Below are 25,766 nucleotides of genomic sequence, written 5' to 3'. Positions count from 1 at the left end.
CCAGGGAAGTGCTCTCCATTCTAAGGGATTCAAGAAACCCCAATACCAAGAAGTCATACCAGGCAAAATGAAAAAGATTTTCCACCTGGTGCCACACCAATGACACTGCTCCTACTCAAGCATAGATCAACTCAGCCTTACAGTACCTATCAGGCCTGTTTGCGTTAGGCCTTTGTTATTCCAGCATTAAAGTGCATGCATCTGCAATTTCAGCTTGCCTAAATAATACTCCACCATTCTCACAACCCCACATGAAACTTTCTAATAGCAGTGATTCACTTGAAACCATTCGTAAGGCATCCCATTCTGCCTTGGGATATAAATTAGGTTGCCTCCCTTTGAACCTGCAGCCACTGCTTCTCTAAAGATGCTCACCTGGAAGACCACCTTCTTCATAGTTGTGGCTTTAACTAGGAGAGTCTAAGTTGCAGGCCCTCATGTGCAAAGAACCTGTCACTGTCTTCCACAGGGATAGGATCATCTTCACAACAAACTCAAACTTTGTCTAAATTGGGATCAGAACTTTGAACCAGGCTATCCACCTGCTAGTCTTCTACCTAGTTCCACAGAACAGGGCAGAACAAGTCCTTCATACCCTGGATGTGCACAGGTAGATCAGGTACTATCGAGAGGGGACAAAAAGCCCTAGTAGAAAAGTGCAATTCCTGATGGCTTTTGCAGAGGGTAAAGAGGGAAAGCCCATCTCCAAACAAACTGTGTCTAATTGGATAGTTAACATTAAGTTCTGCTATTTAGACCCAGGGAAAGGATTTACCTGAGCATATTAAAGCTCACTCCATGAGGCAACTACCACTGCTTTTGTCAAAGAAATTCCCACCCAGGCCATCCTAGAGACGGCCACATGGAACTCTGTGCACCTTCATAAAAGACTATAACCTAGGCATGCCTCCAAGGTTAGAGCGGGTTTTACTTCTGCCATCCTGGAAAATCTTATTTCCTAAGGTCATACAGATGAACCATCACCTGATTTTTAGCTTTCAGTACTACATCGTTGACTATGAAGAGCATAGTACATTTTTGTTCCATTTACCATAATTGTAGAGGTTTGTTTAGAAAAATGTTTGTTGCTTTTGTTTATTGTGAAACTTCAACTGACACAGGTTCCATTTTCACTGGAGGCCTGGGGAGAAATGCTTTGTTTTACAGAACGAGTAGAAGGCAGTTATACAAGAGTTGCATAATACATGTACATAGAAGAGTAATGATATGACAGTTAATCTAAAAGTAATAAATGTACATAGAATAGTAAATGTACATACATAAAATAGTAATTGTATAACAACTGAGGAAAACATGACAGTTAAAATTAGAGTACGGTAAAAGATTAGTTAATATCAATCTTAATAAGAGTGTAGGCAGTTTCAAATGGAATCTGATACCACTTTAGGCATGTTGCAGTACATGCTCCCAACCTCCAACCTGTCTATTTTCTGACCACATATCCCCACCCCCCTGCTGGGTCAGAGGGGGTAGAGTTCTCTGCAGATAATCCTCTTATCGCCATTACTCCCCCCAGCCTCCTATGGCTTCCTCCTTTTTACTCATAATGAGACAGCTGGGGATATTGTGCTGTATTCGGGCAGCAGACTGCTCGTTGACTGCTTAGAAAGACCTGAAGATGCTGACCATAGACTCTCCTCCTATACCCTGACATCCAGATGTCTACTGTCTGATGGCCATTAGATAGAGAAGATGCAAAGACACTGGAAATTGGGCCAGTTTCTGGCCTCCGTATGACAAGAAGACCTTAAGAATCAATACTGCAACACTGATCTGCTTGACCACCTACAATTACGGTAAGTGGAACACAAATGTACTTTCCTAGCTTCCCATTCTGTCTGCGTTTTCATCTTGCATCATTCAGAATTCCATGCCCATCACTTCACTCTCAAGAATGCATCTGTATTCATCTTTCCCATGTACCATTTAAAATCTGGCATTCCGTCCTGCACCCACCTCCCACACTTTTGCCAGACTGAGCCTCTGTTTTCTTGTCCTTCCCATTTCTTTCCAGATAAACCTTTCAAACGCCACTTGTAGTTTGCACACCTCTTTAGACACTGAAACACAAGAATATGTTTTGAAACATATAAAAAGTGGCTGATTTGGGACCACAGAGCACTTTATATTCTTTGATGTGGGTGCACTTTGCATGTATTAACATTTAATTTTAGCCTGTTCCATCTGAATAGTAAAATTTGGTGGAGTTCTACAGTGGTAGTCTTCGCAGCTGTTCTACCGATCATGTATATTAGTAGCATATAACAGTGATAAGCACTGCAATGTCTGATAAGCTGGAGAGCTAATTTTGTTTGTTTGCTTTTCAGCACACTGGCTTGCATAAACCCAGAAGCACTCATTCCAAGACTTAATTATGTATCCTTCACCAATGCTGATATCAGTGGATTTGGATCCAGTGGAGTGGATCTGAGCATGGAAGCCAATGCTATTGCACTTAAGTATCTCACTGAGTCACAGCTTTCTCAACTTTCTCATAGTCGCAGTGGCAAAACTGGACCTTTTAATCCTTCAGTAATCCAGAGCCTTTTGCAGAATAACTCTGATAAGAGTATAGTGGGTTTTAGTCTAATTTCACCAAACAATATGTCCATTGCAACACGGAAATACATGAAAAAATACGGTCTTATTGAGTGCAGTGATGGCAGTGAAGATGAGGAAAGCAGCATTGCTTCAGCCAGCAGTGGAAATGATAATGTAGTCAAAAATAATACATCTGCACTTGACTTTAGTTTTACAAAGCAGCACATTCAAAGAGACAGTAAAAAAAGATCCCAAAGTAATCACCAGCATAACGACCAACCACTGCACCCTGCCACTTCTCCAAACTCTGAAGGAAATGTTCTGAGAAACATTACAAATGGAAATACACCACCAAGGTTTCAAACACACTTGCAGCCTATGGTAGAAGAGTCTACAAAAACACTAAAGGGTGTGAAGCGCAAAACAAAACTTTTGTCAGGACCCGTGCAGGTTACAAAACATCCTGATCAGGAGAATGGCCCAAATAATGTTTGGGTATTCCCTGAAAGACAGAAAGCAACTTCTGGAAAACAAAAGGACATGGAGAGAGCTGATTCAGTAGGTAATGTTTTAGATGTGAATCGCCTGAGACAGCTCCCAAAGCTTTTTTAACAAATAATTGGAGACACTGTATCTGACTGTAAAGAAGGGGTTTTGAATGACAACCTGTGTTATTTTGTCATTGTCTTGCAGACTTGACGCATCTGCTAGAATCAGCTTGGGATTATTTTTACTTGTAACCAATAATCCATTTTGGAATTTTATATGGAGTATTATTGTAAGCTAGACAAAGGTAATGAATCTGAAAGCAAAATGAAATGTACTGTAGGCATGCATTCAGGTTTTTTTTTCCCCAATACCCAAAAATGGTGTTTCGTATGTTTAACATGGAGTACTGCTTCTCATCATCAGCTTTATTAAAATTTTGTTTTAACTTGTGTGTCAGTGTAAAACACTGCAGAAATTAGAACTGCATTTCAAAAACTGTTTTTTATAGGTGAAGCTTATTGCTTTGGGAAAGGGATACAGAACTTAATCGTGTGATGAAATTAATTTAATACCGTCAAGGTGATGTCCTTAATGATTCAGTTTCTTTTTTCTTTCTATTTTTAAGTGACGATGCACTGAAGTATAGCTTAAACTTGCTCTTTATAAACAAGGGAACAGCTAAACTATTGTATATTTACACGTGAAAATGTTACAACATTCTTTTCATTGTTTAGTGAAGCAAACTTCGTGTACTAATCTGATTTGCTTCATATTCACAAGTTACTTTTTCACTGACAGTTATAAATTTTATGTTGTGCACTGATTTTACTACATCGTGTTGAAAGAGCCCTGTGTGCGCCACTTATACCCAGGTCCTAATATTAGATCGTCATGAGTTATATAATATAGTGGTTGTGTTTTGTGCCTGAACCTCTTTCATGTCACTTTGTTTGCCATTTGTTCTGTCAAATACTGTGAATGTTAAGGGTATTGCAGCAACTGTTCTGCCTTTGTTGCACTTTATTTTCCAATAAGCATTTAATCACATATACGTCTTTTGTTTGTTGTACATGTAATTGGAAGGACTGCAGCAAGCACCCCAAACAATTTTTGTCCGTTTTGTAGCTTGAAATGTGCAATACAAGCATCAGCATTCACTGTTAGATTTTTCAAACGTAGACTGATGCCTGCTAGACATTCAAATCCACTCTGATATGTTTGTTTAAAATCAAACAGTAATTTATGTACTCCCCCACTCCACCTCATATGCAGTTACATGTAGCTCTGCTTGTTAGAAGTGGCAGAAATGTTTGCATAGGAAAGGACAGGTACCAGTGCCATAACTACTAAGGCTCATCTTTTGACAGTATTGTGTGGATGGACTAAGTTTGCACCACATAAGTAGCATCATGGTCATATATAATCTAACTTCTTGGATAACTCATTCAGGTTACAGCAGCAGTCATCAAGCTCACCTTCTCATCTGAATTTCCATAATCTTTCTGTAATTTGCATATGAAGGAAATGAACTTTACCATGTCTTACAGTGGTGGTGACATTTGTCTTATCTTGCAGTATGTTTTCCATTGCAGTCTGTTTTGTATGTTTGCTTTCTGTTACAGTATTAAAAAACAGCTTTTTAGAAGTACCGTTCCTGCATTTTCTATAAAATAATCAGGATTGTTAAATGGAACATGGACCAAAGTCTAATTGTCAATAGTTCACTAATTTTGTAAAGTTTATGAAGATCTGAACCTTTTCCACCTTAGTCTTGTACTGTTATTGGAAAACACTGAAGTTAGTGCATTTTTTGCCCAAGTGTGTGGTGAACTTAACTTTTTTCTGCTTTGATTTTTGTCTCCCTTCAAAGACTGAGCATGTCTGCACATTCACAGATTTCGCAAGAGATGCTGAATTCTGTTGGTCTCTTTTTTGTTGTCGTTTGTTAAAATGTAGTCAGGACAAGTCAGTTGACTGCAAAGCTGGATTTCTAATACTGCTTTAAAGCTTATTTCAGAATATTTCTGAAATACTTGCAGTTGCCATCTATTTTATGCAGTGTGTAATGTGAACTGTAAAGAAATTCGGTTTTCTAGCATTTCTGATCTTTAGCCATCAGTTCTACTGTAGTCTAAGCAACTGTGTAACAGATATGCATATTCCAATTGTTTTTCTGTAATGTGCTGTATGACACCCTACAATAATGCATATTTCATTAACCCCTATCCAGTTAAGACATGTTATTAAAAAGTGGTATTTACATTTTTTCAAGCCATCCCATATATCATTAATTTCTCAGAAGAACCTTTCCTGATTACTGTTAATGGGGCTGTGAGAATGTCTTTGAATTGGAATAGGCTTCCCTTTCATTAATGTGGTTTATGTTGATGATCATTTTCAGTATGGTAGTCTTACAGGCATCTTTAAGAATCCTCCTATACAAGGGTGAATGCATGCAGTTTTAATTAGTGACTAATGGAAATGCTGATGGTTTCCCTCTCTACTTTTATGGGAATGAAGTGTCTTAAGCACACAGTATTTAAGTTCCTCAGTTTCCATGGTGTACCGCATTTCCACGTAGACGAACTGGCAGTAATTGCCATATGGGAGACATTTGAGGCATTTAGGTAAATGGATTGTATTAGGCCCCAGTCCTGGCAGGAACTACCCCGAGGAGAGTTTCACATCTCTGGAATAAGGCACTATGTGATTATGGAAAATCTCAGCTTGTGTTTGCCTCAGGGACTTCCTCCTCAGAATCCTTTCCAACAAGGAGGTCAGGCAAGAGGCAATTTAAGAGGAAATATCTTGATATTTGCACCAGAGCCTGATTCTGCAGACAAGGCAGATTCTGCTCCCTCATGGCCCTCAGATGAACCCAGATTTGGAGAAATCTTGGAAATGATGCAAAAGAAAGAAAAGAGGGGGGGTTGGCCTTTGTATAGGCTGTCAACCCTAGAAGTTGCTGCTGCAGAAGTTTTTCCCCCACAGGTATGGTTGTCCAGGTCACTACACAAGTCTGGAAGGAACCAGATGTGGCTGCTGTAATATCTAGGAGACCTGATCGGGGATTTTGCCCAGCCCCAAGTACAACAGATGTTGATTCATGAGCCCAGATGGCTCCTACCTCAGAGCCCTGCAGTCTGCACCACCTCCCTAAGTATGGAGCCTGGAGAGCTGAATCAGTTTGGTAAATGTTTTATGCTTCCTCAGTTTTATCTTTATGGGCACAACTACCAGGCAGATGAGTTCTCCAAAATGTTGGATGCAGGATTACTGAGCCAAGGAACTGGATCTCTGCACAGAGCCCTACTTTATCTACAGTTATGAAACTCACTGTACAATAAGCTCATAATTCAGCCGATGGTTGCATTTAGGACAGTATGTGCCAGAGCTGTAGTATGCTGCCATGCTTTGCTCCACATAATAGAGAAGTTGTTCACAGCATGGGATTTCCTTCGTCAGACTGTTCAGACCTTACGGGGGTATGTGTGAATCTGAAGTCCCAGCTACACCCCACATGATGCTTGATGCTCAGAGGCTGCGTGATGGACATGTATTGTATGGTCAACCTACATGTGGAACAAATCCCTCCTGTCTTGCAGATGGTCCACAAAATCTTTGTCTCCTGCTGTCAGATCAGTGCCTCAGGGTAGCTGTGATATTTCTCTTTACTTATGCAGGGTATTCCATGCAGGTACTTCAGTGAAACTTTGGAACACTATGGAACTAATGTGTGGACTTCACGTCCATTCAGATCAAGACCCTCCACAGTGGGGTTGTTGACATCTTCTTGGTAGCTTGTTGATACCAAGGCAGTCTCTTTGCCCTTCTCAGTCTCCATGGAAATAGTTACCACTGACACTTCAGCCTTGAAGTTCTGGGGCTTTGCCAAGGATGGACTGTCCAAGGTGTTTGGTTACAGATGGAGGCCAGCTTGCACATAACTGCCCTAGAGATGATGATGCATCTTACATTGCAGGCTTTCCAAGATTTCATTCCTCATGGCGTGATTGCCATCCACAGTGACAACATGGCAGTGGTGTGTTAATTCAAGAAAACAGGCAACCACTTCCTATCGCCTTTGTTGAAAAACAATATGATTATGGAAGTGGCCTGGGTCAAGTGGACTGGCACAGGAAATGATTGTTGATGCCACACAAGTCGTCCCTTACCTGATATTGGGAAAGCACTCTTCCAAGATGGGACAGTGTCGTCTTGTGACCTTTTTGCCAGATTGTTTAACGTCAAATGCAATGACTTCCTTGATTGCTGCTTCAGGTCATCAGCCCGGAGACACTCACTGGTCTGTAAGCGGCATACAGATCTCCTTTGTCATCTCCCCCGTTTCCTGTGATTTTCAAATTCCTTCATAAAGTGCAGATGTAGAAAGTCCGATCAGACTCATTCTCCTGACACCATTTTGACCATGCTGAATGTGGTTTCTACTGTTTGGCTTCATTTCAAGAAGAAGCCTCTCAAGTTGAGATCCTTCAGGGTTTTACTTAACATACCTACTTATTTGTCTAGGAAAACTTTTCAAGATGTTAATGTCCTCAAATTGACTGCTTGGTATGTTCATTTCGGATGACTACTGTGGACTCTTACACTAATGGACTCTACTTGCACTGATAAGGGTAGTCCATGTTCTGAATTTTGCCTAGAAGTCCAATACTTGAATTGCCTTGCTCACATCTTTGACTTAGGACTGAGTTCTTCTATGACTGAAGATCATAGGGTTGCTAGTTGTAATTTTCAGGGGTAGTCACAGCTCTACAGAGTGTTTTAAAATTTGAAAAGCACTTCTGACCGGAACATTTTTGTTAAAATCCCCTGTCAGACATCCTCTTCCACCATGGGAGTTGAATTTTATTCTACAACAATTAAATCTCTCCCCTTTTGTACAGGCTTTCAGGGCAGAGCTGAAGTTTCTCTCCTGGGAAACCATTTTTCTTGTGGCCGATACCTCAGCCAGGTGTATTTTTGAACCACAGGCCTTATAAGTTGTTCCTATGTATTTAAGCTTCCATAAAGACAGGGTGGTGTTGTGCACTAATCCTTCATTCAACCCTAAAGTGGCTGCTGAATCCAGTATTATCAAATTATCAGTTTATTTCACAAGCCATTCAGAAAGTGATCTTTTGTTTAATGTTCATAGATAGCTTCAGCTTTTCTCCTCAGACTTGGAACCTGAAGGACTCCCAGCTATTTTTTATCTTTACAGCTAATTAGGGCAAAAAGCTTCTAAGGCAATGTTACCCAAATGGTTGTCAAACTCTGTTTATTTATGAGAAACGAGGCAAATCAACCAGACCAGTTGCAATTTGTCACAAATTCTTTAGGAATGTATCTGTAGACAAAGTTTGCACACCAACCACTTGTGTTTCTGTTTGCAACTTGCAAAGAATTGTAAGCTGAATGAATTATCCAGTTCTTCGTCTTCCTTTAAACGCACTGTTGTTCAAGGTACTTTGTCCTGAGACCACCCAAATTTTGTTACTGGGGATTTATCCTAGCAGTAGAGGAGGTGAATAAAACCTGACCATGCCAGATATGAAAGATGTGTACTTACGATAATGATGGATATGCGTGGTCATGCATCATCATCCTCACTGCCCACCCACCATTCTCTGGCCTGGCATAGTGGGGCAGAGATTGATCACTGTGTGTGTGTGTGTGTGTGTGTGTGTGTGTGTGTGTGTGTGCTCGATCACATGCATTTACACTTGGACGACTTCTCCGATCTGGTGACCATGGTGGTACACAGACAAGCATGTGTTCGTAGGAGAAGCTGAAGCCTAGGTAAGTTTAATATCTGTGCCAAAGCAACTGTAGGCTAAATCTGCAGTTGTAGTAGTAAAGGAGGGATGAACTGTGACCATGCAGATCCGTCGTTGTCGTATGCAACTTTGATTTGTTGGCATGTCATGTGGATAAATGCCTGTGAACTATGGCTCTCAGTCTTTTGGCAGAGCTGCTCGTTAGAAGTGGATGGTGTGGCACAGATACAGATGGTTGAGGTATACTGCTGTAAATGTCATAACTCCTCCACGAATCAAGTTTACTGCAGTTGTCCATTTTAGTAGGGTAGCCCTTCTCCAGCCAGTTTAATACTATTTCCACTGTAACTGATTTTAAGTGCTAAACAGAAATTTTTTTACTAGAATACAAGCAAACAGAATGGAGATGCCAGTATGGTAAGCTGTCAGAATAATGAACCAAGTTTTAACCAGCTTACCTCATCAAGCAAAATTATTGAGTTTTACAATTTTTTTTTAAATATATTTTTAGTTTGAAGATGGTTTCTGTGTCTTTGTGGTGTCCAAGAATCTATTAGCAATCAGTGTTGAGCTTTGTTAAATTATTTAACTTAATTTCATTTTTTCAGGTTTGGTAATGAAACTTTGTTGTCCTATATATGTGCGTTTGTAAATTGTGTAATAAAATATGCAAATAATTTATTAAATCTGCATTGTGTTTTGTTTTTAATACTAGATTTCAAAGTTTTATTTATAGTTTCCCTCTTTCCATACTTTTTTTTCTCTCTCACTATACCTGTGAACTACACTTATCTTGATTCTGCTATTCCTAGAACAGTCTCACATAACTTTGTAGCAATAATAAACATCAGTAAGTTAAATTAACTTAACAGGAAAAGTTTTAACTTGTAGCATTAAGCAAATATCGAACCAGTAGCAGTTTCTGTTAAGTACAGTGCTGTACTACAGCTGTTAGAGATTTTGGAACCTAGATTATTTCCTCAAATGTTCGGTTCAGTCTTCCCCTGCCAAGCAAGTACCAGTTCAGCAAACCATGGTGCCAAAGGTCAAAGTACTAAATACCCCCAGAACTAGATACTCCCCATCTATAGACCACTTTTTGGGTCAGCAATTAAGCCCCTTTGTAGATAGGCCGGAATTGCCTTCGAGGATGTCCTTCCACACCTCCAGGAGTCTTTCAGAAATGGACGTAGATAGATTGGTGGATCAGCTGTTGGCAGCCAGAGGTCTTCCTGCTCCCCCCTCGCACTTCCCCTCCAAGAGCCGAGGTTTACTCTCCAAGAACTCCGACTTATCTTCCTCCTTCAACCTCTTTGCAGGTCTTGGAGCCCACTACTTTGACGTTCCCGGTGCCAACTCCTTCAGTACTGATGCTGGGTTTCACCTTGGTACAGGAACTGACTCTGTAGTAGTCGCACTCACTGGGCTGTGATTTGGCTGCCGGATCCCTGGATCGGCTCCGAGTTTTTCCACGGTGCCATCTATGGTCCTGGTGCCCTGGCAGTTACAAGTCCTCTCTTGGCTCCTATTCTGAGGTGTGGCTCATTGGAACGGGTGTGACCCCGGTTCCGAGGTAGTCCTTCTCAGTTCTGTGCTCCCAACCCTCTTTGGGCGGGCCTCTCTTCCAGATTATGGAGAGAGGCCTAGCCTCACCAGGCCAACAGATGGCACCATCCCTGTCAGAGTGTCACATTTATGTATTCTCTGGCTCGCAGCTGTCACAACCTGCCTCTGGACAGCGGGCACAAGAGCAGCAAGATACCCTACTTCAGGGTCCCCCATATTTGGAGTCCTCCTCAGACCTTCCCCCTGAGGAGCCACCCCATAAGAGATCATGCAAGAGGAATCACCTGAATTCTGCTGAAGAATCGCTCACTGAGGATACAGATTTCAATTAAGGTGAAGGGTCCCCACGGTCACCCCCTGAAGATGTCTTGGAGATTCTGAAACAAAGGGGTGATTGGAAGTCCTGAAACCCATCCTCAGAGGAATCTGCCTTCTTGCAGGCTTTTCATGCCCAGCCATCTACTTCTTGGGTGGCACCCCCCCTCCCCGCTTTCAGATGAACTAATCAAGTTCATCATGCAGCATGCGTGGAAGGCTGCTGACACTATAGAACCAATCCCCCGGAGACTCTCACCCAGATTAACCCCACTGGTCGAAAGGTCTAACAGTGGATGCCATGGTGGTGGCAGGAGCAACGAAAAAGGAACTTGTCAAAGAGAGTTCAATTGTCCATCCTCCAAACAGAGAGTCTGACGATGGACAGATTTGGGAAGTGGGTCTTTGCTTAATCGACCTTCGCTGTTTGGTCTTTGAACTTCTTGGCACATTTCAACGGACTCCAAAGGGATCTGATAACTGAGCTCTCCGAGATCTTAGCAGGAGCAGTTTCTGATGAGGTCTGGGATAAGGTTGCCTCCCAGCTTGCCACCCTAGAGTCCATCTCCAATTCATCTATGCGGCTTATTGCGCATACAGCCAAAGGGACATCCAGGGCAGTGGGTAGAGGTGTTGCTATGCTTGGAAGCGCTTGTGTGATTTTGTAGACCCTTTTAAGTCTTTCTCTGTCAATGCTCCTGCGGATGCTACTTTGTTGCTTGGCCCAAAAGTCAGAGACATTACCCAGGTGTTAGATGGGCAGAAAGACCCTTTCTGCTGTGGACGTGCCTTTTTCCACTCCTCACCAAACTTAATCCAAGAATCAGAGGAGTGGAAAAATGTGGTTCAGGAAGACACCCCTCCCGTGGCAGACCAGGCCCACGTAACCAGGGTACCATAGATTCCACCTTTGGACAACCCTACCAGTGCTCATAAGCGGAGGCCCAATTCCTTGCCTCTGGAAACAGGGGAAGATTTTCTCTGCACCACTCAGCCTGGCTCACAATAACATCAGATTCCTGGGTGCAGGTGATAATTACCAGAGGTTACCACATTCCCTTCAATCTTTTCCCCAAACCAGAAAAGTGAATCCCCAACGTTCCACCCAGTCAGCGGAATATAGCAGCACTAGAGAGTCAAAAGCTTTTAAGAAGAGTCATCCATAAAGTCCCACCAGATCAGATAAGATCCAGATTTTACTCAAGATACTTTTTAGTGCCAAAAAAGACAGGGAACTGGAGGCCAATCTTAGACCTCAATATACTAAACAAGTTTGTACGACAAACAAAATTACGGATTGTCACAGTTCAGTCTCTCCTTCTTTTTCTGGAGAAAAGATGATTGGATGTGCTCTCTAGATTTTCAGGATGCGTATCACCACATAAAGATGGACAAACACTCCAAAAGATTACTCCACTTCCGGCTAGGAGCCAGTCATTACCAATTTCAAGCACTGCCATTTGGTCTCACCATAGCCCCAAGGGTGTTTACCAAATGCATGGCAGTTGTAGCAGCTCACTTAATGCTACAGGGATTCCAGATGTTTCCATATTTAGATGACTGGCTCCTCACTGCCCGCACCAGGCATCTACTGGTTTACTCCTTGGACTACATTCTACGCCTTGCTGAGTCCTTGGGCATTTCAATAAACAGAGAAAAATCACAACCATCTTCCACATAGAACATAGATTTCATCGGCGCAAAGCTAAACACGAAATCCTGCATGGCTTCCCTGCCTCATCACAAACTGGTAAAGTTGAGATCGCAACTGTAAGTGATACTCTCTCAAGATAAGGTTCCTGCTTGCCTAGTCTTGCAACTTTTTGGGTCCATGGCAGCTGCAGTCACTTTAGTTCCCCTGGCAAGGTACTACATGAGGCTACTTCATTGGCTCCTGGCGTCACAATGGTCACTGTTAACTCACCCAATGTCTCATCCAGTTCTCATAACAAACCACTGCAGACAGGATTTATCTTGGTGGATGAAGCCAGAAGAGAGTTTATGGAGTCGCCCCTTCTGCCCCTCTCAGCCCAAGGAAGTGTAGTGACCATGGATGCTTCCCTGATAGGGTGGGACGGGGCATTTTCAACTGGCCAATGTGCATATCAATGTCCTACAACTGAGGGCAGTGCTTTTAGTGTTGCAAGCATTCCAGTCTGCCCTTCCTTCAGGGACAGTTACAGTCCAGTCAGTCAACATGCCAGTGGTCTGGTACATCAACAAATAAGGGAGAACCAGATCCTACCTTCTGTCGGGAAGCCCTAACAGTTTGGCAATGGGCAATCACCTCCAACCGCTTTCTGATAGCAATGCATGACCCGGGGAACTGCAACGTGATTGCAGACAAACTGAACAGATGTGTTCTCCTGCCTCATGAGTGGTCTCTCAAGCCCAATGTAGCTATGAAGGTCTTTAGTCGATGGAGTCAGCCTTGCTGTGACCTGTTCACCTCTCCCATAAACCACAAATGCAGCAGCTACTTTGCCCTAGTCCCCCCTCAGGGCCGAGTCCCTGAGAGATGCTCTTCTCCACAACTGGCCCCGGGACTTCTTTATGCCTTCCCACCAATCCCTCTAATTCCCCATTTTCTGAGGAAAGCCCAATGGTTGAGAAGCGAAGTGATTCTCATTCCACCTTATTGGCTCCATTAAGTCTGGTTCCCCTTTTTGTGGCCTCACCTAGTTCACTGCCCGAAGACTCTGGATCCAACCCCAGATCTGTTCTCATCCTCGGGGCTTAATCCATCCCGACCTACAAAATCTCAAGCTGACTGCTTGGTTTCTCCATTTCCAGTAATTGCCAGGCAAAATATTTTGTCCTCCCCAGTACAAAAGATAATTTTGTCTTTTCATGAACCATCCACCAGGAAACTTAGCAAATGGACTAGATTTGTTTTTTGCGCTGATAGAAACTGTCTTGATCCTTTCTCAGCTCCAGTCGATTAGGTGTTAGATTTCTTAGCCGCCTTATTTTAGAGCCTCACCTTGTACCATTAAAGTTCATTTGGCTGCTATTTTGAATTTTCATAATGGATTTGATAGATCACTCTTTAATGTTTCATCGTCTTTGCAAAACATTTTTAAGGGCACTTTACATTTGAAGCCACCTTTCAAAGATCCCATAGTGCCTTGGGACTAAATGTTGGTCTTGCAATGTTTGGTTCATCAGCCCCTTGAGCCAGCAGCCACCTGTGATCTAAAGTTTTTATCTTGGAAGATGTTCTTCGTGTTTCACTGTTGCAGTCATCACATTTGGGTTATCCTGTTAGGGATAGCCCTCAGTCAGCCCGAATACTAGAGGCTTAGTATTTCTGCGTCGATTGCTGTTGCTCCAGGACTGACGTCAGGTTGTCAGTGGTATAAAATCAGGCAGCCGACGCCATTACATCAGTCTTTCTTGCGGAGGAGCCTGAAGCAGAAGCAGTTCCCACGAGTGCCGGTTGGCTGCTACCTGAGTTTTCGTTTCTGAATTGAAGTTGAAGTCTACTAAAGCTAAGTACCCTGTTGGGGATCCTTTTTACTTGCTCTAACCGATGTCAGAAAAAGTTAACAATTGTCTCTCCTGTGGAAAGCAAATACCACACCGAAACTTCCATTCCTACTGCGTCACCTGTTTAGGCCCAGACCACGATGTTCCCTCACTGTCGCTTTTGTGCTTTGTTCAACGCCAGACCTTTACGTCATCGGGTCCTTATTGTAAGGATAAAGACAGAGACAAGACTGCACAGGTCCAAAACTGCCAACGACACTTCTGTTAAGCTAGTCAGTTCTCTGGTCCTCAGTGAGGTGCTTTCACAGCCCCTGATGCCTGCTTCTGTGGATTTGCAGGCCTCTACCGAGACCCGTTCGGAGTCCCATATGCCGCAAAACTCTTCTTCGACTAAGGATCCTGCGGATGTCTCTACCTTGGATGGGTCTGGAACCGCTGAGCAGGCACCGGCTTCCGAGGAAGTTCTTCGCACTACCAATACTCAATACAAACCAACGACCTCTTTTGCTTCTTCAGTTCTTTCTAAAACTACTGAGTTTTTAATGCCCAGTGTACAAACTGCGCCTAAAAAAATGACAACCCAAGCTCAGGCACCTGCTTCCATGCTTCAATCTCAAATGCTTAAAATGGTGGACGACCTTATTATGCTTATTAGGGGAAGCCAGGCTACCCCTTCCAAAAGAAAGAGACTTGTCCCCAGTAGTTTTATCTGATGACTCTGAGGTTTCTGAATATGAAGACATGCAACCCCTCTCTGCTTATGAGGATTCTGATGCAGTGGAATCCATTCCTTCTGCCTCTCCTCCTGAGGATTTTTCATTTGGTGAAACCCTACATACTTTAAGGGGAGCATTTCCAATGGGAATGTCAGGACCATCCTCAGTCAAAAAAGAGACTCAGGGAATTCTTAGATTTACCACAGACCTTTAGCCATTCCTCCCGTCTTGGATGTTCTGGATAATATTTTTATGGAATCCCGTTTGACTCCTGACACCCTCCCTCCTGCTCCCAGGAAACCTGACAGGTACTACAGAATCCCTGACTTTCTCAAATTCCTTTTCAAAAATCCTACTGCTGATGTAGAAGTCATCTCCCAAGGACCTAAAGGAATTAAAGCAACCTCAGCTAAGAATCCCACCCCCTCAGACAGGGATTCCCGAGCTTTAGACAGATGGGGTAAAAACATATACACCTCTATTATAGCACTAAATTGTCAGTTCCACATGCTGAAATATCAGCAGCATAGCAAGGAACTCCTCAAACAAAAAATATCTTCCTTTCCTGTTTGTGCAGAAAATAAAGAATTAGAAAAGCTTATGCATTCTGCAAGCCAAGTTACTAAGCACATCTTGCAATGTGGCTTTGACGCCCTAGTAGCATCTTGCAGGACAGCAGTCACTGGTTCTGTCCTTAGAAGGCATGCTTGGTTTAAGGAACGGACCTTGCCAGACCATGTCAAATCAAAATTATTGGACACACCATTGGACAAATACAATTTGTTTGGTACCAAGGCATCTTAAAAAAGATGGAAGAAAAAGCTAAATCTATGCAGACAGACTTTTTACAGGCCCAGCCTCCTTGGTTCAGTAGGCATTGCACCTCCAAGAACTGGTCCTTTCCGGCCCCCTCCATGCCAGCCCAGCCAATACCCAGTGGAAGCAGACACCCCCAAGAGAGCAGTCCCAGGGAATGCAGAGATCTAAGCAATAGAGTGCCTCCTCTTCAAAAACAGGGAGTGCTAAGCCACCCCCTTATGGTAAGAACTCATAATAACTGTACACCTCCACCCCTTACCTCCACCCACCTGCTTGTGCCCCTTGGAGGAAAAAACTCCTTCCATGCAAACAACTGGGCCTCTGGTACCAATGACTGATGAGTCCTCAACATAGTGTCCCAGGGATACACATTTTATTTCCACACACTGCCAACTCCAAAAGGGTTCCCATATCTTCCTCCAAGCCAGTGGGCAGAGGCCAAAAAGCAAGTCCATTCCCTGCTCTCTATGAGGGCAATACAGCATGTTTCTGCAGACCAGATCAGCCAAGGTTTCTATTCCAGTCTCTTCCTGGTACCCAGAAAAGAGGGCACCTGGCGCCCAGTCCTCTATCTATCCATTCTAAACACCTTTCTGGTGATACCAAAATTCAGAATGCTCACCCTCCAACAGCTTCTTCCTATGCTCTCCAAGGATGCTTGGTTAGCCACCCTAGACCTAAGAGAGTCCTACCTACATATCCCATTTAGGGAATCTTGCAGGAAAATATCTACGTTTCAGGGCAGGATCTATGCACTTTCAGTTCTCTGTGCTTCCCTTTGGCTTATCCACTGCTCCCAGAGTTTTCACAAAATGCCTGGCTCCAGCCATTGCTTTTTGCAGACAAAGAAATATTCAAATTTATCCCTACTTAGACGATTGCCTGATTCAGGCAGACAGTCAGAAAAAGCTGTTACAGCACCTGACATGTGTAAAAGACCTACTGACCTTCTTGGGGTATACTATCAACGAAGAAATCAAAACTAGTCCCCACACAAAAAAATTGTATTCCTGGGAGAAAGCCTGGACACAGCATCCCAGATGGCATTCCTTACTCCAGAAAAACAAGCCTACCTGACAGGCTACTTCGCTCAACTAGCCACCAGAACTTGGTTATCTGCAAGGAAAATTCTGCAAGCTCTAGGGTTCATGGCCTCCTGCATTCTTCTCATTCCATATGCCAGACTGCATATGAGGAAAACTACAATGGTACCTAAAAAGCCTTTGGTGTCAACACTCTCAAGACCTGGAAACTATCATACCTATGATACCCTGTCCAAGGAAAGATTTTCTTTGGTGGGCAACAGCATGCAACCACAACAAGGGACTTCCCTTCACACAACCCCATGCCGCCCAGACCCTCACCACAGACTCATCAGACTATGCCTGGGGTGCACACCTGGACGGCAAGTGCATTCAGGGCCATTGGAGTCCAAATCAAATACATCTGCATATCAACAAAAAAGAGATGCTAGCTGTTCGACACGCCCTGACAGCTTTCAGACCCCTACTTACCCCGGGGCCTCTACTAATCAAAACAGACACCACAGTGATGTGGTATATCAACAAACAGGGAAGGACTCTCTTTTCCTCTCTGCAGGCTCGCCATGATCCTTTGGCACATGGCCTCAGCCATGCAAATTCACCTGCTAGCACAATTCCTGCCAGGCTCCCTAAACTCTCTGGCAGACCACCTAAGCAGAAACCTGTTAGACTCACATGAGTGGCAGCTTGACCACAGAACCTTCAACCTGGTAACCCAGAAATGGGGGATCCCAAAGGTGGAACTTTTTGCCTCCCACTCCAATCATCAGCTCAGCAAATTCTGCACCAGGGAACCTCACAGCAAGGCCTGGAAAGTGGATGCTCTATCCTTCCAATGGGTAAACCTCTCGATCCATAGATGCATTTCCCTCTCTACCACTCATTTCAAGGGTACTGCTCAAAATAAAGAGGAAAAAAACAAGGGCAATGCCCAGACTGGCCATGCCAGCACTGGTACTCACTGCTGCGCAGCCTATCACCATGGCACCTACCTCAGATTCCAACACTCCTGACCCCGAATAATCCACAATTGCAGACCCTGAACCTGGCAGTCTGGCTTATTCTCTGATCTCTCCTCCAGCTGCCACCCTAAGCAAACAAGACCTGGATGTTATACATGAGGCCAAATGCCCCAGCACTAGAAAATCCTATGCTGACAAGTGGAAAAGGTTTTGCACCTGGATCCAGGCTAAGGGAGCCGAAACAGCACAGCCCTCCCTACCTGTCATCCTAGATTACCTAGCAGACCTACTACACAGGGCTCTATCCTTCTCTGCCATTTCTGCTCATTACAGCATCAAACCACCTCTCTTCTCACATCCTCTCATCAAACAGTTCCTAAGAGGGGCTAACAACTTAAGGCCACCCAGAAGAGCTCCTACCCCAGCTTGGGACCTTAACTTTGTGGTGGAAAAGCTCACTCTACCCCCCCCCCTTTGAGCCTGCAGCTTTAGCAGACTTAAAATTCCTCTCTTGGAAAACAGCCTTGCTTCTGGCCATCACTTCAGCTAGAAGAGTTTCAGAGCTACAAGCTCTCATGACTGTAGAGCCCTTCATCATTTTCCATGCTGACAGGTTCTCCCTCAGGACCAACCCATCCTTCATGCCTAAAGTGGTGTCCAGTGTGGCTCTCAACCAATCCATTCATTTGTCAACCTTTTTCCCTGACCCTCAAAACAAGGGGGAAAGGATTCTTCACTCTCTAGATGTGCACAGACAGCTCAGATTCCATCTGGATAGGACTAACAAACAATCTCCAAATGGATAGCGCTCTGCATCCATTTCTGCTACAAATAGCATGGGAAATCGTCTCAAGGGGGGTCAGGACACATTCCACCAAGGCAACCTCCACCTCTGCAGCTTTTCTCAGAGGAGTCCCCACCAGGGACATTCTGGAGGCTGCAACATGGATTTCTGTTTATACCTTCACCAAGCATTACCACCTGCCTATCCTCCAAATCCAGGGCAGGCTTTACCACCGCAGTCTTGCAGGGCATCCTAGCCAGCCCCCAATCTTCTTGACTGCCTCCACCCTTTTTCTTCAGCTTTGGGAATTAACCCAAGTGTGATGCCTGCAGGATCTAAAGTAGTTGGGGACTCTGTCCCAATCGTCAAGTATGAGTAAAGATTGACAGTATCAGATAAAGAAGTTATGTCTTATCATAACGTTCCATCTGTGTTGTTGATCTTCATTCATTCTTGACATCCCACCCTCCTGCCCCCTCCAAGAGACTATTGGAGGTTTGGAACTAGTCCTGAGGTCCTAGTACGGCTGTTGCTCAGACAAAGCTTCCATGATTTTCTTCATAAATGGGCAAACTCGATCTGAGGTAAAGGGAAGAGAGGCAGTATGAGTAGCCTTAGCTGGAGTGCTGGCGCAAGCTTGATATAATGGCTGAGTCGGTTCCAGTGGTCGGAACCGAATCCAACAGTCAAGAATGAATGAAGATCGACAACACAGATGGAACATTAATAAGACATGACATCTTTTTTTTTTTTTTTTTTTTTTTTAATCTTCTGTCCTTGTCTTTGCGTCCCCCCCCCCCCCATTTTTGGCTTTATCCAGAATTCTAAGAGGCTGTGGGGGTATGAGTGTCAGGCTGACTCCTATTTCCACAAGGATGTGTCTGCCTTCTAAAACCCGGTTGTCCACCTAATGCTTTGATTACTGATCTCCAGCAGGGTGTACCAGTGGTGGACATGCTGGGAATTTGCACCTTCCTTCCAGAGCCATTGCTGGCTCTTTTGGAGCCCTTCAACTCTAAGCTGAGTAGCAAAATAAATTTTCCTTGATCTAGTGCACCTAAGGAGTAAACCCAGATCCATGTTCATTCTTTCTGATCTGTGTGCTTCAGTGCAAAAAAAAAGAGGTTGTACTGTAAAATTTTACAACTTTCTACTTTTGCAATAACTGTACTGAAGCTTGTCAGTCTCACTGCAAAAACAATATTACATTTATCTCTGTACTGGAATTCAGAAATACCATAACAGAAATGAATGCCAGTGCTGCTGTCCCAATCAAGTCCCCTAACACTTTACACCCAGGGTGGCTGTTCCTTCGCCTCACCCTAGGTATGCTGATGCTTCCCTCTGAAGAAAGTGTACAGATTTTCACTTCTCACTTCCTCCAATGACCAGCAGTCAAATTTCAAGCTATAGCCACCTGCTTTACAGACAACCAGAACCTGTGCACTCTGTGCATGCAAGCTTTGCCACTGGAGAAGCCAATCTTTCATAATTCTGTGGACTTTCAGGTCACCATAAAATAATTAGTTTTGGTTGTGTTTAATAATTTTCTTCTTTGCTCCTTCTCTTCCCTTCTAATCATAACTCAGAGGAGAGGTATAGCTAATTCAGGAACGTTTACATTTTTTTCTTATTTTCTTTTTTCCTGATGCTACAGATGATTAAGCCTCCCTCTAAATGAGCATCCCCATTCTTTCCCCATTTCCAGTGGACATGCTTGCTGAGGGATTGGATGGGGAGCTATCCAGAGGGGCCAACTGCCAGGAGGATGCTGTGTCTCCTCACAAGCATCTTGGCTAAGAAGATATTTATTTGTGGCCTCAATCCACCAAAGGATGGGGTTGCTGTCTTCATTGTGTGGGGGTCTGCAATTCATTCCCCTTGCATGTACACACTCTGTACATTTACTGTGAAGGCTACCACCACAATGTGCCTTGCAGAGCCTGCAGGACACACTTCTGCTTCACCTGTTCTTTAAGACAATACAGTAGTTTGCGTCCAGCTTTGCTCCACCCTCTTCCTCAGGATAAACCCATCTGTCCTCCTTGACAGCTATGTAATGTGCCCAAACCCTAATCAAACTTGGCATGTCTTGGCTGTACTTTCGCTATGCCACTGAAGCTTGTTTGAAGTCTATAAATGTTGACACTGTAGCACTACATTTTGAGGATAGACTTTGGATGTTTTTCTTCTAATTGTTTGCACATTGCCAGTGTTGCGTACATTGCTCTGATTTCTGTTTTTATGATCACAGGTCTCTCTGCCATCTGTCCAACAGAAATCTTTAAAATTCAAGAGGGTTGTTTGTTATATGGTGCTTAGTTTTTTTCCACCACAAGAAAGTAAGTCCACATCATTACTTTTCCTTTTCCATCTCTGACTCAGTAGCACAGACATTACCTGAAAATGTGTCATCAGCAATCCAACAAATTTATAGTCCTTTTTGTGAGGGCAGCTTGAAATAAAAGCCAACAGGATACAGTATATCAAGTAAGTTGTAATAATAGAAAATGGCTCTCTATTGTAATTCCAAAATTTAACTACAAATCTTGGGAATTATGAAAAAAATATAAAAATAAGGTGAAAGTTGCTTTTTTTAAAATTTTTTTGCAAGGGGATACCCATCCATGCACCACCACACGCCCTTTTCTTGTATAGTAACTTCGGGATCATCATATAATGGAGAAAATAGAATACTCTTCCATGCTGCAATCTCAGTATATGGAAGTCTGCAGTTTTTACATTTAGTCTCACTATTCTAAGACTAGCAATAATGAGTCTATGAGTTAAATGGTTACCTGGCAAAATGCATAGTTAAAATGGGAATCATGACAAAGTCAGTTTGATTAACAGAATAAAATCAAAAGTGTAGGACTGAGTTGAAATTATAGATCGTGAATCTGTCTTTTGTTTCAATTTTCTTTTAAAGAGATTTAATAAATAAAATGCTCTAACCTCAAGGGACGACTTCATTGGACATTGATTTGATTTATCATTTTTATCCATCAGAATTTGGCAAAGTCTGGAAGAACTCACAAGTAGGCATGTGCCCATTCTAATCCATATTTTATCACAATCCAGTTATCCCCAGAGTCTGCCAGTTCTTTTACCACTTGTGGAGTTCAGATGGTTATCATTGGTGTGGTTTATCTGCTCTCTTTAATAGAGGAGCACATTATCTGCACTCCCGCAAGTACCAAAGGTTCAACCATGCTACTCTGTACCAATGGGAAAAGTGTTTGGCCTACCTTATGAAAAAAAATGGCAGTCAAAAGCTCTTCATGTAGAATCCTTTGGTGGGTACTCTGGAGCCCAGGGCCTAGTTTGGAACACCACCGTGAGGACCAAAAATCAGATGGTAGGTCTTGGCTTTTGTTTAAGGCTTCTCCCGTCAAAAATCACCTTACAGTCTCTGCAGATGTTGAGGTCAGCTTATTTTCAGATACAAAGGACTTTAACACACTCATTCAGTGTCTTAGAGTAGGAAGGAACCAGAAGAGGTGTGTGTCATAGTTACCATCTTGAAGTGTATTTCCTGACGAGGTAGCACCAGCTAGTCTCCAGAAGATCCTCTGGGGCCTGAATGGAGGGAGCACACTCCAGTTCTACATTTTGGTGGAGGAGAAAGCAAATGCTCCAGCTCCCGTCTTAGAATGTGCTCCCTGAGGTACTAGTATTACCTAGCCCCCTGCTTGATTATCTAGACCCTGAAGCTTCCTTGGGGAGTATGTAACAGCAAATCATAACATAACCTTTGGATTTTACTCTTTATCTGTCTTCTGTCCTTCTCAGAAATTTCCAACAGTTGTACTTTCGTCACTCTGAAAACCAGTTTTGGTTTAGCATTTGCATTCCTTTGAACATTGGGTGTAGAGGTCATAGGTCTTATTACTAAGCTTGCAATCTGCTAACATTCAAAAAGCATGATTGCTATTGTCATATGTTGAAATCAGAGTTGGTTTGGAAGGAAGTCAAAGACTCATTTCTGATTGCAAGGAAAAGTTTACAATTTTGGAGGGTGTTGTGTAATGTATTTCTCACTGTTTTTCTGCTTATTTTGGAGTATAAGTTGTCGTCTGATGTTATTTCCCTAGTCAGCTTATATACCTTAGGTCTCATTTGCTACCATAGTGTTCGGATGTAGACCATGAGCTCTCGAGTGAGCCTTTAAGTTTTTGTGAATTTAGATATTCCTTCTATAACTTTTATGATTATTAACCTTACTATAATTATTATACCTTTATCCTTTTCCTGCCTTTAAGCATTTTATATAAAAATTTGTAAACTTGCTCTTTTTACTTGTGTACCATATCTGGTGTTGTCTCTTTTTCGTACTCTTCCTTTACCGTTGTTGGTAAATTTCTATTTCTTCCCACTATTAAAAAAAAAGTGTTTTATACTTGTTCTTTCATTCTTCTAGCATTTAAATACAAATATCTGATAAGCCTTCAGATTTAAAAAAATGTGTGGCTTCTGGCAACAAAATACCTAATTCAGATTCACATTCCAAGTGTGTTTACTGTTTAGGACCAACTTATTTGAATTCGGACTGCAACATTTTTAAGGGATTTAACTCCTGTGCTTTAATTGACCCTTAAAAATAAACTTATACTTGGGTACTTGCTGCCTTCTAAACCTCCAGCTCTTGCTTCCAGGGTTCAACCCATAAAAGGTTAGAGAAGAAAATGATATTCTGTTTCCAAGGAATCTCCTGAATGGACATTGGCTTCTACTTCTGCTCTGTCCTCATAGCCACCCTTAAAACAAGCTAAAAAGTTGGATCCGCATATTCAGATCTGAAGTCAAGAGCTGATAAATGACCCCGGATCCAGTTTCCTCAATTACTGTTGGAGCAAATTAAGTCTTGGGTCCCATTGCCTTTTTAGGAGCAGTCTTCTCATCACCACTCAAAGACCCTCATCCAATCAGTCTTCCAGGAGCCTATCCGAAGCAGATGTAGACAGGATGATGAGGAAGTTCCTTAGGATGCAGTTACAAATAAGAGTTCTTCCAGCTCCAACCCCATCAGGTCCAAAGACCCTCATTAGTACTACAACTCTGATAGTCACTCCTTCTCCAATCCAACCTTTGGTTTCAGAGCCATTGGATCTGAAAACCCTGGAATGATCTGCATCAGATCTGAAGATGTTGGCATCTTCAGGTCCAGTGATGTCTCTGAGCTGTCTGTCTCCAAGTAGTTTGGAGCTATACTTTTGGCCCTGGCTCTGGTTGTCAGAGCCATCTCTACTCAGAGCTTCGGCACTAGCCAGCTCAGCTCTGACTCTCTTCTTGGGTAGTTTGCGTGTGGGGCAGTCAATACATCAGTTTCTGTTTCTCCCAGGCATTCTGCCTTTGAGATAGTGAAGAGAGCCTTCTCTATTTCTAGAGGTCAGGCTTCTCTACCCTCCTTGGCTCCAACTTCCCACTCTCATTTAATCTTGCATCCAGAGCCTCAGTCATCCATTCCATTCCATCGGGACAGCCAGCCCAAAATTCTCTCCAAGCCACCTAGCAGGGTATTGTTATTTCTTCCAGTGCCTCCCACTGAGGAAGTTCCCTGAAGAGGAAGTGAAGAAGGAGGCACTGAAACTCCCCACAAGAGTCTGTCACTGACACTGACTTTGAAGGGGAAGGATCCCCCAGATCACCAGTCGATGTCTCTGTTGGAGACATCTTAGAACTAGAACAGAGGGGTAGTTGGTCCCCTGATAACCCTTCCCAAGAGGAGTCTGTGTTCCTGGAAGCCTTCAGAGCTGACTCATCTACCTTCTAGATGACTCCACCCACCAATGAGCTCATAGATTCAGTCTCTTGACCGGCATGGAAGGAGACAGACACAACTGAGCCAATACTAAGAGACCAGATGGGATCCTGTCTCCACCTATGTACAGACCACAGTGGAGTAAGGAATACCCATTAATGACATGGTCATAGCTGTGCCCACTAAAAAGGAACTGGCAAAACAAAGTTCCTCTGTTTACCCCCCTAACAGGGAGTCCAGAGTGCTTGATAGGTTTGGGTAGTGTGTGTATGCTTCAGCAACCTTCACCCTTAAGTTGCTGAATTATTTTGCACGCTTTGAGACTCCAGAGGGATTTGATCAAAAAACTTTCCAAATCCCTGTCTGGGACCATATACTCTGAGGTATACAGTACTATTTCTGCACAGTTGACTACCCTTAAGCCTCATGTGTGAATTTGAAATGGACTGGTGTTCTTCGTGTTTCACTGCTGCAGTCATCACATTTGGGTTATCTGCTTGCAGTAGCCCTCAGTCGGCCTGATTAACAAAGTCTTGGGTCCTGCGTTGGTTGCTGTCTCCTCTTCCGTGATGTCAGGGATATACTACATGCAGCTGACGCCATTACAACAGTCTTTCCTGCTGTGCAGTGCCCGAAGCAGAAGCAATTTGCAAGTGCCAGTTGGCCGACTCCTGAAATTTTTGTTTTAGAGTTTCAGAACCGAAGTCTTCAAATAAAAGTTAAGTACCCCGTTGGGGAAACTTTTTCTTGCTCTAAACCGATGTCAATAAAAGTAAATAATTGCATTTCTTCTGGAAAGCAAATACCTCATAAAGATTTTCATTCATACTGTATTCCCTGCCTAGGCCCTGACTATGACGTACCTCGCTGTCAGTTTTGTGCCTTATTTAAACCCCGAACTATCCGTCGGTATATTTTTGCTACTAAATATTTTGGTGCTCAGTTCAATTATCTTTGTCTTTCGTAAGCCATCCGACTACAGACATTCCGAAAAAAACGCAAAGATAAAGACAGACAGAGGCCGCCTAGGTCCAAAGCTGCCAAGAACATTTCTCCTAAGCCAGTCGCCAGTTCACTGGTACTCAGTGAGATGCTTTTGCAGCCCCTGATACCCACTACTTCAGATCCGCAGGCCTCTACTGAGACCCATTCATAGTCCGGTATGCCACGAGATGCTTCAACTATGGAACCTGCAGATGTCTCTACCTTGGATGGATCCGGAGCCGCTGTGCAGGCAATGGCTTCTGAGGGTGTATTCAGGCCTACTGACTTGCATATTAAACCAATGCCATCTTCTTCAAGGCCTAAAACTCGAACCATGCCTAGAAAACTGATGCCCAGACTACATGGTCAGGCCTCTATGCCTTAAAAACAAATAATGACGACTGAAGACCTTATTACTTTAATCAGGGGAAGCCAACCTTCCCCCCCTAAGAGACCTAGGACTGAGTTTGATTATGACACTTCTGACCAGGATTAT

General features: G+C 43.2%; 1 protein-coding gene across 1 annotated transcript in view; it reads left to right on the top strand.

Moving 5' to 3' along the window:
• The window catches only part of STIL (STIL centriolar assembly protein), a 1,728,658-nt gene extending 1,719,141 nt beyond the window's left edge, over positions 1–9,517 (top strand). Inside the window, exon 17 of the mRNA XM_044085829.1 lies at positions 2,349–9,517. Within this exon, the coding sequence (XP_043941764.1) occupies positions 2,349–3,174 (826 nt within the window). The 3' untranslated portion in view covers positions 3,175–9,517. The remainder of the gene's footprint in view (positions 1–2,348) is intronic.
• Positions 9,518–25,766: the final 16,249 nt, after the last annotated feature.

Source organism: Protopterus annectens, chromosome 10.part0 (assembly GCF_019279795.1).
Source record: "Protopterus annectens isolate FY-2018-M chromosome 10.part0, PAN1.0, whole genome shotgun sequence".
Classification (NCBI taxonomy): domain Eukaryota; kingdom Metazoa; phylum Chordata; order Ceratodontiformes; family Protopteridae; genus Protopterus; species Protopterus annectens.
Note: the sequence above shows the minus strand (reverse complement) of the source record. Positions and strands in the feature narration are given on the sequence as shown.